This window comes from Notolepis coatsorum (genome assembly GCF_963971535.1).
Source record: "Notolepis coatsorum genome assembly, chromosome: 14".
In the NCBI taxonomy this organism is placed as follows: Eukaryota; Metazoa; Chordata; class Actinopteri; order Aulopiformes; family Paralepididae; genus Notolepis; species Notolepis coatsorum.
The window spans coordinates 60818431-60837836 of record NC_140178.1 but is presented as its reverse complement, the minus strand read 5'-3'; the positions used below and the strand labels follow the sequence as shown (position 1 = coordinate 60837836).

The following is a 19406-nucleotide window of genomic DNA, read 5'->3' as shown; positions in this document are numbered from 1 at the left end:
TTGGAATGATCTTAGGTAAGGAATCTATTTTACAAGTCTTGGGATAATCAGAGTTGTATTCGCTGTAGCAGTAGAATCAGGAAGTGTCGGGGGCAGCGTGAGCCTCCCACGCGTTACTCCTCGCCACTGAGAGATCGAGCTGCACAGGTGAAAAGATGCGACTGCTGTTACCTCAAGTACCGGAGGGGACTTGTGCTATGTATGACTTAGTCCACATTGCAGCCGGCTTGTGGGAGGCAAGAAACAGCGTTCATGACAGGGGAGGGTTGAATTGGATGATACGAAATTGGGATGGGAGAAAATATAGAAAATGGGAGAAAAAGTGGATAAAAAAAAAAAGAGAATCAATGTTGAATGGGCCATAGTAATGTCAATATAGCAATAATTTAAAAGAGTTATAGCCATGCAAAGAAGGTAAACATCTCCATAGGCTTTCAACGGTGGCCGACTGGCTATATTTATGGATATAACCCATGGCGCCCAATGTGTTAAAGGGCCAACCATGTATATATACACGTGATAAACTCGTTTTTGCTTTTATTGCATTTTAATAACCTACTCAATGTCACGGAGCGGCACTGCAGATATACCCTACTCTTGGGATTCGGAAAAGTGCATTACCGGCCAGATCCTGGTAGTGGCTCTGTCTTGAGAATAGAGTACTCCTTGTTTTCAGACCGGATGTTATTAGTTTTTCATTCTGGCCTACTTTTTCTGTTAGCCTGAAGCTATGCCTTAATCAGATCGCATGGAATACCGTTTGCGACGCCGAATTCAGTATGCAGTAAAGGAATATAGCATCAGCCAATGGACATATCGATCTACCAGATGGCGATCAATAAATGGGAAATCCTTTTTGGGATCCAACCGGCCACAGGTAAGAACGATGTCATAAATTACAGCCCGATCGGGCCTTGTTCTCATACCCAACCCTCTCACTAATGATGCTACAATAACGAATGCAGTTATTGGTAATCAATAATCATAAACGACTTCCCCCGCCCCCCCCCCTTTCATGCATTCATGGTGGAACATGATATCGATCATATGCATTTAGATTTTTATCTCTAGCTTGTGTATGGCCGAAACGCCAATCGATTTAACGTTATTAGCTTAGCGCCCTATAACTACCGTTGCAGGAATTATACCAGACCATTCCGATATAACGTTCATATTCACAACGCTATAAAATGGAAACGTATTGATAAAAAAAAATATTTCTTTATGGCATATTGAAGGGAAGGTTTATAGTGTCAATTGACAATGATAATGGACACATAGCAATAATTTAAAATATAGATTTAGCTCTCTACAAACAACCTCACGCCCAGTTAAACCTTGTTATGAGAAGCTGGCTTTATAGAGTGGCGCCCGTCTAATCCCTGTGGCCGTCAATGTGTTAAGAGTGATGCGTTGTGTGATAATACTGTAGGTCTACGCAAGCACACATCCCTTCTCCAACTTAAAACTAACGTTATTTGAGCGAACATTTAACGTCATTATAACACTATTTTAACGTTAGTGAATTTGAATGCACATACATAGTTAGTTAAATATCACAACTTGTCATTGTTCATCATTGGGGGAAACTAGCCAATAGCTAACATTATAGATAGCTAGCCTATAGCTAACGTTATAGATAGCGAACGTTAACTAACGTTTGCAGACAAAGCTAACATTATCCAGTTGACATTACAGATAATAATACCGGTAGCTAATAGCTATGATAACTTTAACGAAGTGAGAGTAGGGATTAGGGAAACGTTGATGTTGTCAGAGTGTAGCGGGAACGGTAGAGAGGCAGCACTTCATTTGCGTGTAACGTTAGTCAATAACATTAACACTTTGACTGCCGGGACACGTCTTTTCACGTCTTTGCTGGCCATGCTAAAGTTGCCGGGGGACGCTGTACAGCGTCCTTATATCAATATTTCAAAAATCTGCGATCGGATTCATATTCCCCCTCCGCTGGCCTGAGATCCACCAGCAGGACCCACTGAGCTCTCTGGCGGTTCAGGAGCGCCATCTGGTGGCCGATCGGCGCAATCGCTTTAACAGGATGTTGAATAGAGGTTGCCATGACGACCGTAGTACTTCCGGGCGCTCGCTATGGTTCATGGGACTCTGGCTCGTCACGCTACACGGTGATCGATTGGCAATAACTCGATAAACAACATGATTTGGACGTATATACCATTATACAAGCTGGAGATGGACCGGGTAAAAATATATCCCATAATGATAAAATTTCAACTCGACGATGATCGCCCAACGGCGCGCGGAGACTGGGGTGAGTTTTAGCGTGTAACGTTACCGTCTTAGATACTAACTGCTATTATCAACATTTGACCCACATTAGATGATTGGTATAACGCTGCCCACGGAATTATAAACGCCCCCTCGCCCATCCGGTCAACATCAGATGACGTGTAGTAACTTCTAGAAGTACGTCTAGTTGGAATTTTTTATATCGCGCTGATTGCCATCAAACTGTATTTCATCATCAATATAATGCATTTGGGGCTATATATCACGTTCTGGAGAAAGCTGCAGAAAGAGATGAAAACATACTTATACATTAGACCATACTTTACTATGAATATGTGAATGAAAAAGTTTAACGTTGCTACACAATGAACAATACATATAGGACTTTGAATGGGCCCTAATAATGGCAATGTAGCAATAGAATTTAAAAAGTTATAGCCCTGCAAAGAAGGGGACTTTCTCCATAGACAAATAGCGCTGGCAATCTATGGTATATCATTAATTTAACCCAAGGCAACCAAAGTGTTAAGCAAGTTACATGACCGGCACTTCGGCCCTGGAATGTTGGGAGAACGCGCCCCTGTACTATCTACTACGATTCAGATTACCGTAATACTGGAAAAGGTACATTGGGGGCTCGAGTCCGGGATATGAAAATAAATCCAGATTTCATCTGTGAGTTGTAAACTGCATGGAAACGTGAAGTTAGCTCATGCTACTGGAAAACGGAAATGATTGACCACCGTTGTAGCCAAGGATCATATGCGCCGAAATAGATCCCAGCCAAAGGCTCAGAGTGGGGGTAGGTGACACAAGAAGACGAAGAAGTCCATTGTTTTGACGAGAGCCTCTGAATGAAGGGAGTGGACAGCCATTTTGGATAATCATGCCGAATCTTTACTGGTACATGCATTACAAAAACCTTTGTAAAACATACATTTTTATAAACTTTGGACCTGTACTACACAAGACTTCAGGCTATGGAACAATTATGTTTTCCAGCTCCTACCTCAGCTGGAACTTAAAAACAGGCATCTGGCAACCAGTAAAAATAAGTGAGTACACACAACTTTTACTTCAGTGTGTTCAAACTTCCATTTCATTAGCACTCAAAGTGATTTCTTATTCTTTAATAACAATTTCTCTGGTCAATATAGCATCAATGGACTACATTTACCATCAACACTGATTGGGCTTCCACATAAAAAGTGTCAGTTTAAGTGAAGAAGCGGGGTGAACTCGCCAAGGTGGCAAGAGTCACATTTTTCCTTTCATTGATTAGCTGCTGAAGTAGATCTGGCAAATAGACACCAGCCACAGCAAAGACTTGGTAGCATTTGCCTGGTGGCTAGTGTTAATATTGAACCCCAGTAAGTGCGTTCAGGGTAACATGGAAGCAACAGAAGGTGATGGGTGGCAGAGCTGTGGTCTTACGTTGTTCTTCACGTTTGGCTTCATGTTGATGGTGCCGAAGATCTCTTCTCCGGTCTTCACGGTTAGATAGTCATCCAGGTAGAATACAGTCTGCTTCCAGTGAGTGTACGGGGACTCTGGACCTGAGGAAGGGAAAGCGGGGCTTAAGTCTTTCTCCTGGATTCAGTCAGCAGGGCCACCATAGCAAGGAAAACAACTCTGCTGAATAAACATAAAAATAACTAGTAGCTTTAACCTCTTCCACCCGGAGCCTATTTTCTGAAAATCCGCCTAAAATACATACTTAAGTAAATGGAATATTGCTCCACTTCTACAAGGCCCATTTGCATATTCTTGGTATCTAGGGACATCTATGGACCTCAGTGAATGTATTCCCAGTGTCAGAAATATGGTGTCTATTACTAGGCTTGCTTAAATTGTGATGAAACAAGGAGAATATGAATTATGATTTTTCTTTGCATCTTTGACAGTGAATAACACCATGCTAATAATGACCAGACATGAAGAACTGAAATATTATTATAGAATATAGAATAGCAGGCTTATAAATTACCTTATTGTAGCCAATTCGCACATATATACATATATCATCTTTCAAATGGCCGACTTCAATTTGGATTTCGTATCACCAGGCGTGAAGAACAGATAATGAAATCTACTGTACTTTTTTATTTTGATCAGGGTTCAACCGTTTTGAAAATAATTTCAAATCCAATTGTTGCTGCATGCTAAAAATAGGGAAGAGAAACTAACTGCTTCAAAATAATGCAATAACGTTAAGTGTTGTGGTTTATTATCCCAAATAATAAGATATAAAAAAGAATGCATAGAGGTATGACGCTTGAAACCCCATAGAGGCTTTCAGGAAGTGTAGTTCTGAAAATTTCCAACACTGATCGACAGCTAGCGATGTCCTTCACAAAATGGCTGCCAAAAAACTATAATTCCCATGGTTCAGTTTTCCAAAATGGTCACCTCTCGCGAAATACCCCTGACCAAAACTAAATTAAAATCCATCTAATAACACTTTAATATACATTATAAATGCTGTTGTGACATGGTTATGATGTTTATACTTGAATACGCTTTAAAAAAAAAATGAAAAAAATAACAGCCTGGAGCGAATGATTTATGACATGTCATTTGCGGTCCACCGTTGGCCTGAAGAGGTTAAATAAACAATTTTATATTTTGCAGCAGGATTTTTGTACAACGGTAATCTAGAGGCCTGTCTCCTATAAACACCTGTCCCAAATAAAGGGGGCAAGAGATCAGTGATTGAAGCAAATAAAAGCCTGGGCTATTTATTTAAAGTTGTCAGGTATTTGTATAGAGGAGCGTCTGCTGTGTGACTCACTGGTGGAGAAGCCGGTCCTCTTGTGACAGCGCGTGAACTCGATGTTGAAATAGGTGACCAGCGCGTGGATGTAGTCGTTCCTCTTCACCTGCAGACAGAACGGCGAGGAGAAGGACAGGTCGTCGATCTTCACCGTGTAGATATCTACCTCCTGGTGATAAAAAAAAAAAGGACAGCGAGTACAGAAGTGTAGAACTTCAGGGATGTACCGATGATGACATCACTGGAGAAGCACCTTGCCTTTACCCTAGTGTCCACCTCAGCCACTGAAGCACCTTGCATTTACCCTACTGTCCACCTCAGCCACTGAAGAAACACCTTGCATTTACCTTACTGTCCACCTCAGCCACTGAAGAAGCACCTTGCCTTTACCTTACCGTCCACCTCAGTCACTGAAGAAGCACCTTGCATTTACCCTACCGTCCACCTCAGCCACTGAAGAAGCACCTTGCCTTTACCTTACTGTCCCCTCAGCCACTGATGAAGCACCTTGCCTTTACCTTACTGTCCACCTCAGCCACTGAAGCACCTTGCCTTTACCTTACTGTCCACCTCAGCCACTGAAGCACCTTGCCTTTACCTTACTGTCCACCTCAGCCACTGAAGCACCTTGCATTTACCTTACTGTCCACCTCAGCCACTGAAGAAGCACCTTGGCATTACCCTGTCCACTGAAGAAGCACCTTGCCATTACCCCGTCCACTGAAGAAGCACCTTGTTTTTACCTTACCATCAACCTCAGCCACTGAAGAAGCACCTTGCATTTTACCTACTGTCCACCTCAGCCACTGAAGCACCTCGCCTTTACCTTACTCAGGGTTCCCACAGACATTGCAAAATGAAATTCAAGGACTTTTAAGTACTTTTCCAAGCACTGTTTTTCATTTTCAATGATGTCACTCGAAGGATACAATTCACTTGTAAATGCTGTTTATTTAGGGCTGTCTTAAATACTTCGAAGCTTCGTTCGATGGCACAAGCTTCGAACATTAAAAAAAAATCGAAGTTTAAAAAAAAAAATTATTTTACTTCGATGTGTGCGTGCGTGCGCGCGGGGCCATTGGGTGGGGCCGGGGGCAGCGTTTCCGTTAGCCGGTAATTACCGGTATTTGACCGGCAAAATCTGTTGAAGTCCGACATATTTAATCTCTCCGGTCATAATGTCCGGTGAAAATAATTCCCTCTAAGCACAATTTGATTATTTGAATTGTATTAAAATAGGCTAAAATTAAATAGCCTATGCGATGAACGAAACAATCATTACATTTGTTTCATCGTTGCTTCAACAAGCAGGTCAGCGAGAGCTTAGTGCTGGGTTTGCGAGTGCATGTGCAGCTGCAGAGCCACAGCTGCACACCAGCAGTGCCGGCACAGTGCAGTACTCCAATTCAGCCATTGGCAATTCAGCTGTTGGGTGGGGGGGCGCTGCTGAGCGGTCCACAGATGGGGCCTGAAAACAGCTAAATCTGCGACTCTGCAGCGGCATAGTCGCAAATAAGTCGTTGGGAGGTGGAGATTCATCACGCAAACCGACGATAATGTTGCAGTCTCTCTGCCAAATTTCTCAGTTCTTCGCTTGATATAATTAATACAAATGTCCAATATAACGGAATTCGTTAGCTCATAAAAATGTGATTATAACAGACTGCTGTTTATTAATGTCAGGCCGACTGCCCACAGACACCTATTTGATTTAAAGTCAGCAGCAGCACGGAGTCTCTGGACTTATTTTATTTGGAATATAATGACTGTATACGCAAAAGTAGCCTAGTTTTATGTTAAAATATTATAAATCTACATGCTTTGAGGATGTCATTCTTTTGTTTTGTTGTCATTCTTTTGCCTATAAATTGTTTTTAAGCTCAATAAACTCTGACCGGAATTTCTCTCATTTGACCGGTAGATCAAAATCTACCGGACACTGAGGACGGCAACAATTTTTTCTAACGGAAACCCTGGCCGGGGGACAAATACACTGGAGGAAAGTAACTCAGCTCAGCACTGCCCAAATTATATCATCACTATTGCCTGTTTGAAGGATATCATCCTCAAACACATATACACCTACATGCCTTGTAGAATTCCACACATAAGAAAGAAAGATACTGGGATGAATAAACAAAATAGGAAATAAAATGTAGAAATGCATGCAATACATAAATAAATATTAATCTCCATATATGAAATAGAACATTTAGATAAGGTGCTACTGAGATGTTTGTGAGATTTGTTTTTTTGTGGAAGTAGCTAGGGGTGGGACAATACATCGATCCAGATCGATATATCGATCTATTATCAATAATCAAATAGGATAGATGCAACGTAAAAAGATCGATTCATATTGCGATACTCTTATTTTGAAAATCCGGCGACGTCATCGCCCCGCGCCCAGTGTTGTGAAACTCCGTTTAACATCAACAACAGTAGCGTCTAGAGCAGGGGTAGGCAACCCTAGGCACGCGTGCCTGCATAGGCACGCGGGGGCATTTGCATAGGCACAGGGGGCAGCAGTAAAAAAAGAAAGAATTTTTTTTTAAATATTATAGTGAAATATTTTGCACTGTCACATTTATCTAGTTGAAATCCTCCCACAGGTTCTTTTTACTACCACATATTTAATTGAGACCCTTTATTTGTTTATTATTTCAATTTAGCTGGAAATACATTGCTACATCATTCAGTAACATTTGCAGAGCCTTATAACAAAAACATTATTATGGTCACCATTGTGACCAGTGGGATTAATCAACAAATTGTATTATTTATTTTTCTATTTCATTGAACATTGCACATGTTAAAAGCAATTTTTTTTACTCAAAATGTGAGTATTACCAAGTCAACTTGTGTTCTTAAAACAATGACAATAAACATAGTTTTATTAGGTTGAAATAATGTGGTTGTGTACTTATTTTTCTGTTAACTTATTATGGATTGAAAACTGAAAACCTTAATGCACAGTAACTGAACTCAATATTTTAAAGTTTTGGTAACTTATTATTATAATTCTTTTTACAGTGTAGTCTTGCGATCAATCAAAACTTATTTACACGATATACCTCACATTCACCCTCCATTCACATCCTGGTGTTCTCCATTAGGCCTGTAGGTGGAGCTATGACAGTACACGTACAGTACACACACCGGTGGTGTGTGATGTGTCCAAAAATGAATGGGCAAATGTGAGTGAAATGGTCGCACTGTATGCAGCTGTTTGTCTGCATTGCATTCCCCCCCCCCCCCCCCCCCCCAACTCAGATTTAGGGTTGATACAACCATCATAATAATATTGTTAATAATAACAATAACAATAATGGTGTAATAATGTAAAAATGATCATTAAAAATACCCGATTATGAGGGGAAAAAATGTCCGATGCATGGAATATTGTTGAGGCACACTAGTTACAACTATATTTCAAACAGACACTCTATGTCAAAAAGGTTGCTGACCCCTGGTCTAGAGCGTCACTAGAGCAAGACTAGTGTGCCTATTGTGTGACCCAAAACATGTCCCTGCTGTTTTATTCTGCAACGGGTCCAATGCATCTAACCTGCTTTGCAATCCTCGCTACTCCATTATGCCCACGTCGCGTTAAAGATCGAAGATAACGTTACGTTAGCGTAAGCTAACAAGCTAACCCAGAGCCATAGGCAGAGAGAAGTGGGCACTGGGAAGGAGGGTGCATTCTCGGGATAGCCCCACTAACAGGATCTGGCCGGTACTGCACCTTAATACAGCTCTGACAGTGAATAGGATATTAATACCGAAAAAAAATAAAAATGAACCAAAAACAGTGAACAGGAGGAAAACAATATTGTTTTTAATTTAAATGTCTGGAAGAGCTCAAAAATAAAAATGTCAAATGATATTTCCATTGCCTTTTTTGTTGTTGATTTAAATGTTACTGATTGTGTTAAATGGGCATATAATATCGTCTCATATCGATCGCAGGCACCTGAATCGAATCGTATCGTATCGTGGCAGACTGTGTGATATCGGATAATATCGTATCGTTGTCCAAAGAATCAATATCGTATCGTATCGTGATGAAACTGGTGATTCCCACCCCTAGAAGTAGCCCTTCTTAAAAATGCATGAACATTCACTGATAATTGGTCTGTAGTGGAGTCTACAAGGTCTACATTGCCGGACCATGTAGAATCCGGACCTTGTAGACTGACATAATTCTGTGCATAGTTTAGTCTACACAGGCCATATTTCAAATAATCAAAATCTTACTTCATTCATTCATCTTAAAACATTCTTGATTTGGGGGATTGGTAGTTCCCATGAAATCTGAAGTTGTTAAAACGACAACAGCGATCCACCTTGAATTAAATCACACAGCTGAGTGAAACCTTGTTGGCTGCGTCAGTCACAAAAGGGGCTACTTAATTCATTAATCCAATCCACTTTATTTATAGAGCACATTTAAAAACAACAAAGTTTACCAAAGTGCTGTACAAGTCCCACAACATAAGATTAAAAAAAAATTATAATAATTTAAAATGTTTCGAAGCTTCAAATTAAAATTGAAGCTCGGCCCCGAAGCTTCGATTGCCAAAAAAAAGCTTCGAAGGTCAGCCCTAGTTTATTTTAACCATCTTCTTGGCCTGCTTGCCAGCTAGAGCAAGCTAGAGCATCATACGCGAAGAAATTAGGAAAGCAGTTGGCGCGTGCAAGACAGCGACTTTATTTTATTAAAACGGAACCCAAAAAAAACGTTCTTGATTCAGAACAATTTGATCATGGATGAACAAAACATTAAATGCGAATGGTTGATTTGAATTTCAAGGACTTTTTAAGCACTTTGTTAAAAAAAAATTGGCCGTTTAAGGAATTCCGCGACTTTGTGTGAAAATAAATCAAGCACTTTAAGCACTTCATGGACCTTGTACGAACCCTGCTTACTGTCCACCTCACTTCGTGTGGATCAGTAATGAAAAAATATTTATTTTAAATATTTTTGGCGAGTCAGTCAAGAGTAGGGTTGGGTACCTTTCACATTTGAACCGATACCCAATGGTACCTTTTTTTGTACTTTAGTCTCAATTTAAACGACCTACCTCAGTTGAAAAAAAAATAAAAATATCCAAACTTCAAATAATTGATCATTATTATTTAGAACAATGTTAATGTATATATATTATATTGCAGCGAGCATCGTCTGCATCTAGCTTTGTAAAGTGTAACAACACTTCCGACCGTTTTCGGCTTGCCATTGCCCCGACTGCTTTGTTGTTGAATCAAGTCAAATCCTAGGTAAGCATGTATTGTGCGTGTGAACGTGCAGCACACTTCATAGGTTTCGTTTCACGGTAAACGAAATGTTGACGTCATCCGACTTCATTATTATTATTTTCTTAATACATGCCAAATACTGTTTTTTTTTTACAGTACGGAAATGTGGCACCAGCGGATCTCACGTGAATCGGTACTCTGTAGTACAGACGTGATTTGGTCGGTACCCTTAACACATCCAGTGCCATTCACCAGAGGTCGCTGTGGGCCGTGTGTGCCAGCGCTTTAATGAATATGGATACATGCCAGTGTTTGCAGTGCTAAAACTATGGCTGTACCGAATGCTTTGAAGCTTCGATCATAATGTTGACGTTCGAATTCTAAATCAACATTCGAATTTTTAATAAAAAAAAAAAAATTTAATCTTTTTTTTGTGTCTATTCAATCTGTTTAAACCAATGGGGGGTTTCTTCACAGTTGCAGTTAAAGATTAGGCTACACTAATATTATACTATAAGACGTCACACCATCACTTTCATACCAACCGTGCCCTTATTGGATTATTTATGTTGACGAAACTGATGGAGTTATATTCATTAAAGAAAGTTGATTTAATCAAATAAAAAGACTAATTTAATCACTTTATTAAGAGAGGATTTAGTTTATATATAAAAAATATATAGACATTCGAAGCTTCGTTCGAATACTTCAATCGAAGCTTCGAATGTTAAAAAATGACATTCCAGCCCTAGCTAAAACTATATTAAATATTAGTGATGCACGATATATCGGCCGCCGATATAATATCGATAATATCGACCGATATGGCCCTTTTCTTTTTTTACACCTCGGTATCGGCCCTTTTTCTTCTTTTTACATGTTTTGTGGCCTTAAATAAGTTTCAAAATATCAGTCATTTCTGAAAATAAGTTACAAAAGTTAAAAAAAAAATTTAAAATGAGTTTAGGAAAATAGCTCTTTATTTGATTATCATAAAAAAGTGTTTTCTATACAGAGATATCGACATCTGTAAATATCGGTATCGGCCAGAACAGCAATATTAATATCGGTTATCGGTATCGGCCACAATTTTCACATCGTGCATCACTATCGTCATTGAGTTTCTTCCGGTCAACATGCAAAAAACTTAAACTTTTCATGAATACATTCCCGTTTTATACCGTGGTGAATAAGAGTATAGTTTTAGAGTAATTCTGTGTAATCCCAGGAAACGCTGCTAAACAGCATTTTATTGCATTTCATTAGGAAGCGTGCCATTCCTCGCTTGGATCAACAAGCAATCTGAAATAAACGCTAGATTATCGGGATTATGTTTCATCATGCATGCATGAAAGGGTGGGGGGGGGTCAGGGCTCTACGCTAAGCTTTTTCACTAGGGGCACACTTGCCCCTAAATGAGAAATTTAGGGGCAAAGAATATTTTTTAGGGGCACATTTTTTAATAACTATTTAGTATTTTACCATCATAGTGCAAGAAAATATGTTCCTCCTGCCTCATTACTGTGGTCCTTTTATTTAACATTTAAGTGCGTTTGTTTTCAGGTTTGTATCTTTTATAATGAACCAACTGAGAAAGTGTGTAAATCACAGTTTATAAGAATTGAGGCCTACTATGTGAATATGTGACCTTTATTTTGAAAACAGTGTTGCGACGCAACCTTGTTTAAGTTTGCGCTTTTGACAGTGAATGTTCAGTTCAACTTAGCTCGAAGGAAAGACGCTATCAAAAAGCTTTAATTGACCCGTATGAGGCTCTTACAGTGGGACTTTGTTTATAGAAGAGGAATGTAATACTATGCAGAACGAGAAATAAGTGATTTTACCAGCAGTAAGTTGCAAGCCACTTTCATACGGGGAACAGTGACAATTATTAGTATCATCTTATTTTCATATCGTCTCATTATTAGATAGATGGGTTGATATGTTATTGATCCCCGGAGGGAAATTTAAGTAGACAGTATTTAAGTATTGAAAAACGTCCTGTGGGCGACTCACCTAATACATGGCTGAACGTTAGAAGTGTCCGTGTCCCCGTCATTGTAATCATCACTGCCAGATCAGACTTAATTTCGGCTATGGTCTCTTATCATCTCTCCACATCGGACGTGGTTGTCATAAGATGGACTGATATCCGCTCCGTTGTTCTTGCAGAGCAAAATTAGCGGCTTAAACTTATTGAAAGGAAGTTCTTCTTTGGCGATGCAATAGGCCACATTCAGTTTCGTTTAGATTGTTCGCTAGGAATTATGGGATTTGGTGTTGGATGTATGGACTCTACGCAGGCGGGACATGGTGGTGTTGGATGTATGGACTCTACGCAGGCGGGACATGGTATTTAATCGCACGATAGACTACAACTACCAAGTTGCGTGGCCCAGATTCACTCCACACGCAAACTTTTTTCCACACAGGCTATTGCAGAAAATTCATTCATCGCCGACAAGATTTTTTCATAGCACCGGCGTGACATTATGTCGCACTGTACAGCCCTGGTTGTAGGCTAATGTTTTACAATTTTTTTAATCCAATTTGTATGGATTAATTTAGGAGTGAAATGCAAATGAAGGGTTGAAATCACTCGCAAGGTTGCCCCCAAATATTATTTTCCACTCGCACGGGCCAAATTAAGGGGCAATTTGCGATAATCTCGTCACAGTGTACAGCCCTGGGGGTTATGCTTTGATAGCATCAAATTGAGGAGCGTCAAATTCCAGATGGATGATGTATGGCGGATTATGTTGGCGACACGATCGACACCAATACTGGGACTTGCGATAAGATAATTAGAATATTCTTTTTGGGGCACATCCTAGTCAAGGTAAGGGCTATATGATATCAATCTTGCGTTGATCAAAGCATGCCTTCATTGCGATCCGAGCGTATGTGTGTAATGCTAGTCCTGCGTGTAATGCTAGTCCATAATGTATTCCGTTGGTGGCGATCAAAGAATAAAAAAACGACCCCCCGCCCCCACCCTTTCATGCATCGATGATGGAACATAATACCCATCATATGCATTTGATTTTTTAATTGTAGCGTGTGTAGGGACGGAACGCCAATGCATTTAGTATAATACACGTTGGGGGCTATTACCAGCCTCCCATGAATTACCCTAAAACCATACTTATAATCACCACTGTATAAAACGGGAATGTATGGATGAATTTCACATATTAAACGATAGATACTCAATGTCAAATGGGCCATAGTATTGTATACATATCTATAATATAGAATATAGTTATAGCCCTGAAAACACAGCCACATATTCAGGGCTGTACGTTAACTTTTTTTGCACATAGCACTGGTGCTACAGAGGTTGATAGTTTTGTAGCACAGGACAAAATCTTGTAGCACAAGTATAAAACGTATACTGTATTTGTAACAATCACAAATGTGCCTATTGTATTTGTGTTATTTAGTTGCAGTGCCATGTTTGGCTGTCATTTAGTATATCGCCATGTGTTATTACTATAATACTCTCATATGCTATTTTCAATTAATATCATAAACAACATAAGGAATATTAGCATAATTTTTAGTGGACTGAAGGAATGAGTCAGCGTTAAGTTTTAAATGCAAATAATTTATTGAAACATAGAAGTGGGGTCGGTTGGGACACACACACAATGGGGGACCCTGATGTAAACAAGACAAATGTCTTTCTCTGGTCTGCATCCCCTTAACAATTGTGTGTATTGAGCCGTACTGTACCCATTCTGCAATCTGTTAAATAAAGTTTATTAATTCATTCACACACTGTTTCAACTCACCACCCCTGCATCATATTGTAGTCTAGTCTGTCTTCAAACTTCCACTCCTCTCGAAACTTTTTTATATTTGAATATCAACATTATCTGTCCATCCTCAGTAATCCTCAGTTTACTATAATATACTCCTGTCCTGAGTCCTCCTGACTAGTGACTTCATCGTCTTTCCAAACGCACGCACACACAGGGAAGGGGAGAGAGTGCCCCCAACATTTCCCTTTCCCCAGTCCACACTGTCTGCTGGCTCTGTGCCTCTGCCTCTGATCAGGATTAGCTTGTTAGCTTGCTAACGTTGTAGACAGTGATTGTAATGGTACATAAACGTTAATTTCGGGCGATGTGCGCATAAAGGAATGGCGACTGTGCAAAGCATGTAGATGCATTTGATCCGTTGCGAGAGAAAAAAAAACACCACGTACTTATTTCGGGACGTGTAGGCGCACTGCTGTGTTAACGCAGCAGTGCGCACCAACCGACCAACGCGCTGCTCTGCTTGCAGAAGCACGGATATGACTCGTTGAGTTGTCAGAGTTTTTTTCAAAATAAGAGTATCATATGCACCTGAACGTTGCTAGCTGTCGGAGCCTAGTTATTATAGCTGGAGCTGCGCGTGGGCAGAAATGAGACCCGCTACAGGATTTTCAAAATAAGAGTATCTATATGAACCGAATCCCTATCGCACCAGTGCTACTGAAGTAAATCCATTCATCGCACAGACCGCTGTTGCTGTAGCATGTGCGATATATATGTCGCACTGTACAGCCCTGCACATATTCCTATACTTTAGAACGCTGACTTTTTAACCACACATTACACAGCGCCCTCTGGCGCTGATCATTTAAAAGTACCTGCTTCGGTACCCATCCCTAGTCAAGAGTGTGCCTGCTAACTCCTCAGCCCTAGTAACTTTTAACTACAAAATGTATCTAGATCATGGATTCAATCTTGTCCCATTCAATCTTTGTCCCAGTGCTCCACATTAAAAATGATAAAAAAAATTAAGCTTCAAGATATTTTGGTAAACAATCATGACAAGCCAATCATGACAAACGCATGACAATATCTACAATGATATATCATGCCACCCACCTTGATGAGACAGGCGCTGCTGACAAGCTGCTTGGGGTCCACCACATCTACCAGGGGCTCCTTGATGGCCACCTCCTTGATGCAGGACATATCAAAACCGTACACGTTCTCCCACCCTGACGGAAATCCACAAGATGAGGTCAGCACATTACGATAACATTGTAAATAAAAAGAGCTAGAAATGGGGGTGCATTGTAGGATAAAAAGGGAACAGATGCTCCACGACGGTGTAGTGGTCGCTAAAACCACATGTACCTCTGCTGGCTTAGGATAGAAAACACATGTACCCCTGTTGGCCTGGGACAGAAACATTTATTAATCAGCACTTAACCTGAACGAGAGCTATACTGTAGGGTAAAGCCATCAAGAAGATGACTTAATACCACAACCTGCAAAGGTCTTTTTGCATACCAACTTCATCTTTATATCATAATGGATCTTAAAAAGGGGAACACCACATGCTATTTCCATGGCCTAGGAAAGTTCAATCAATATTTGTGAACACAAGCTACTCTCTCATAAAGCCAGAAATCAGAGAAGACTCAAAACGTGTCATGTCAGGTATAAACGGAGATGCTCCATAGACAGTGAATGGGACTTTTTTTGGACCCACAGAATGTTTGTGTTCATACCCAAAATGAGCTTTGTTCTATAGTAGTATTCTGTGTTCTGAAACAGAAAAAGTATATGTATACTCAGAACATTCTCCTGGGTGCCCTCAGTGTCATCTGTAACATTTTCCAATTAATAGTCTATGGAGCAGCTTCAGACTGTATACTTGATGTAAAGTTTGAGTTTTAACAGCCTTTAAAATGAGGTTTTTGGAATTAAGGAGAGACGGTCCTTAAGACCATAGGAATATCATGTATGAATTCTTATCAAATCCGAAACAGAGCATGACATAAGCGCAAAATGGCCACCATTTGAATATAGTCAATAAAACCCAGTGATGGCATAGGATAGCAGTTCTGTGCGGGCTGGGCTAGAGAGGGGCTACTACTCACAGTGAATTTTGTAGTCCTTGTACTGTCTGTCTTCGATGGCTGTGACGTACAGCGTGGCTCTGTCAGGGAAAATCAGGCCATCTGGTTTCTGTGTTGGCAGAAGGGAGAGAGCAAAGAGAGATTACCAGGCTATTCAGAGACCTGACGTTTAGTAGCGGCTGTGTGGCCCTGTGGAAGCAAGTTTAACTCAAGAGTGGGACTCGCCACACAGCCAAGCATAACACAAGTAAAGCCAGACATGCATGATATGCAAGCTCTCCCATTCACACTAAGTAAAATGAAAGCTGGTAGTGCCTCGCACGCCAGCGGTCCACAAGAAACAAAAAAGTTAATAAAACTACACTAGGCAGCTCACACCAGCCTGTCAAACTTCTGACGTGAAAATGATTTTTTTTAACGTTATTTTTCGTGATATCGAACGTTATTGCCATAAAATACAATGTAGTTTGTTTCTTTACATTTCTGTGAACATCTAGAAAAAACAAGTCTCAATCTGATCAAAAAAAAAGTGGCGCAATGGACATTATAAAAAAGTAACTACTTACAGTAGATTTAATTCAGTTTTTTCTGCCCTATATCACGCGCCTGGTGGTACTAAATCCAGGTTTAACTGCCACTGGAAAGAGGAGATTTGGCCAGATCATAGATGTAGGACTTGGCCATAATAGGCCTGATATTCTATATTCATATTGCAAACTACATACCGTAATTCCTCTAATAGTAACCCCGGCTTGTATTTGTTTCAACTGTAGAGGGTACCAGGCTTGTATTAGGAGGAGGACTGTATAAGAGGGAGGCCTATATTTCAAATTTTCAAACGGATCATAATGAATAAATCAACATTTTGTGTCAGTTTGAACCCAGTAAAATGTACTGTGTTCATTTATTGAAACCAAGTACTGTATGAAATAGTAAACAGTGCAATTACAGGTGGTCACTGGTCATTTCAACGTTTTCAAAGTGAAATCAAGTAACTAGCTCAGTATGCAGCTCAGTATATTAGTAACCCGGCTTGTATTAGGAGGCCGGCTTATAATTGCTTAGCTCAAGAGCGCACCCGGCCATTAATAGAGACCCGGCTTGTATTTGAGACCCGGTTACTATTAGAGGAATTACGGTATGTGCGGATGGCTATAAGTCTATGGAGTGGCTCACCTTCTTTGCAGGGCTATAACTTTTTAAATTGTATTGCTATATTGACATTACTATGGCCCATTCAACATCGATTATCTATCGTTCAGGATGTGGGAACGTTATACTTTTTCATTCATACAAAAATACCTTCTAGAATATAATTATGTTTTTATCGTTTTCTGCCGTAATTCCTAGAACATGAGTTATAGGCCTAAACGCATATATAGATTATCGATTGCCGTTTCCCCCCTATACACGCTATATTAAAAAATTAAACTGTATATGATCGGTATACGTTATGCTTCATCATGCGTGGAGGAAAGGGGGGGGGGGTCGTTTATAATTCCCCGATCATCAGTAAATGCTTTATGTAGTATGGGTGGATATATTGATCAGATGGTTTGCAAACAAGGAAACGTTACTCCTCGCCACAGAGATCGCGCTGTTCAGGTGAAAAGATGAGACAGCTGCCTCCTCGTGTACCGGAGGAGACACGTGATGCAAGGCTTGGTCCTCACTGCAGCCGACTAGTGGGAGGCATAGTCTAGCAACGTTCGAGACAGGGGAGGGGAGAATTGAAGGGAGAATTGGCGAGGCGAGAAAATAGAAAATGAGAAAAAGTGGATAAAAAAAAGAAAGGTAAAGAAACTAACCCTATTTTATGGCAATAACATTCAGGTTTGTTCGACCCGTGAGATATGATCCTGAAAATCACATTAAAAAAAGCTTCACGCTGGAAGTCAGATGATGCAGCTTTTCCTCACGTCTAATTAATCAGGTTTCTGTCTGGATGCGCCGAAATATTTATACACTCATATTCCGCTAATAACACTTAAAATCATTGGTAAACAAACATATCGCTGAAAACACACTTCGACTGACGTTTTGACAGGGTTAGACTACATTTGAAAAAGAAACGCAACATTAATTAATACATTCTGTATTAATCGATTTATGGCGTGATATCAATCTCGTACCAGTCCGCTCAGGGTTAAGAGGTTAACTACCCACCTTATACTAGTCTACCAACTCGCTAGACATCTTTAAAAGACAGCTTAAAACCTATCTCTTTGCTCAGGCATTTCACTGATAGATATCTGCTACCACCTAGTGGCAAGAGGAAACATCAGGGATATCCTGACACAACTTGTATTTATTCTTACCCTGCCTACTCTTACACTGCCTATCAAATTCATGTGTCGGTTATTGCACTTTTTACTTCTTACTGATGACTATTTTTAAACTGAATAATTTTAAACTATTCTTATTATTTGCTAGATCCAAATGTGAAACACTGATTATTTATGACTATTTTTAAACTGAATCATTTTATTCTTATTATTTGCTAGATCCAAATGTGAAACACTGTGATTATTTGTTCATGAATTACAGGAGTATTACTGAATAGAGAGCCTATTAGGATGCTAGATCCTAATGTGAAACACTGTGATTTGCCATATCTTGCTATGCTCGCTCATGCCTGTATTTTTTATGTCCGTTCTATTTTATAATTTTTTGACTATTTTTAAACTGAATCATTTTAAACTATTTTTACTATTTGTGTTACTGAAAACTGTAAGCGGAGAGCCTATTGGGATGCTAGATCCTAATGTGAAACACTGTGATTCTACCTGTCTATCTTTTTATGCTCGCTTATGCCTGTATTTTTTGCTGTTGTGAAGCACTTTGAACTGCAACCTCTGTATGAAAAGTGCTATACAAATAAAGTTATTATTATTATTCTACCCATATACTCTGTATGATAGCATGTACAACATTAGAGCTGTGAATCTTCACCGTCGTCACGATTAGATGCAGATAATAATCCATTACTGCACATGGTTACTTTTTCATCAATTAATACAAGCAGATACATTTACTTTTTTTTTTTTTTTTTTAAACTTTGGCCATTCCCCTGGCTCTTTTATGTGTTTATCACATTTATACTGGTCAAGGATGACCGACAGAAACAGGCTGAAAGGGTTCAAATGGGGGGGAAGACACTCTGGGAAAGGCACGGCTGCAGTCGGGATTCGAACTCGCTAAGCCCCAGATCCGTGACGAGCACGGTTGTCCACGGCGCTGAAA

General features: G+C 39.9%; 1 protein-coding gene across 2 annotated transcripts in view; it reads right to left on the bottom strand.

Annotated features, from left to right (window-relative positions):
- prmt1 (protein arginine methyltransferase 1) overlaps nt 1-19406 on the bottom strand; it is a 37886-nt gene that overhangs the window by 4595 nt on the left and 13885 nt on the right. For both annotated transcript variants that reach the window (XM_084328637.1, XM_084328638.1), the window contains exons 6-9: nt 16185-16272; nt 15181-15296; nt 5060-5210; nt 3703-3824 (exon numbers count right to left, since the gene is read on the bottom strand). In XM_084328637.1, coding sequence (XP_084184763.1) covers nt 3703-3824; nt 5060-5210; nt 15181-15296; nt 16185-16272 — 477 coding nt within the window. The remainder of the gene's footprint in view (nt 1-3702; nt 3825-5059; nt 5211-15180; nt 15297-16184; nt 16273-19406) is intronic.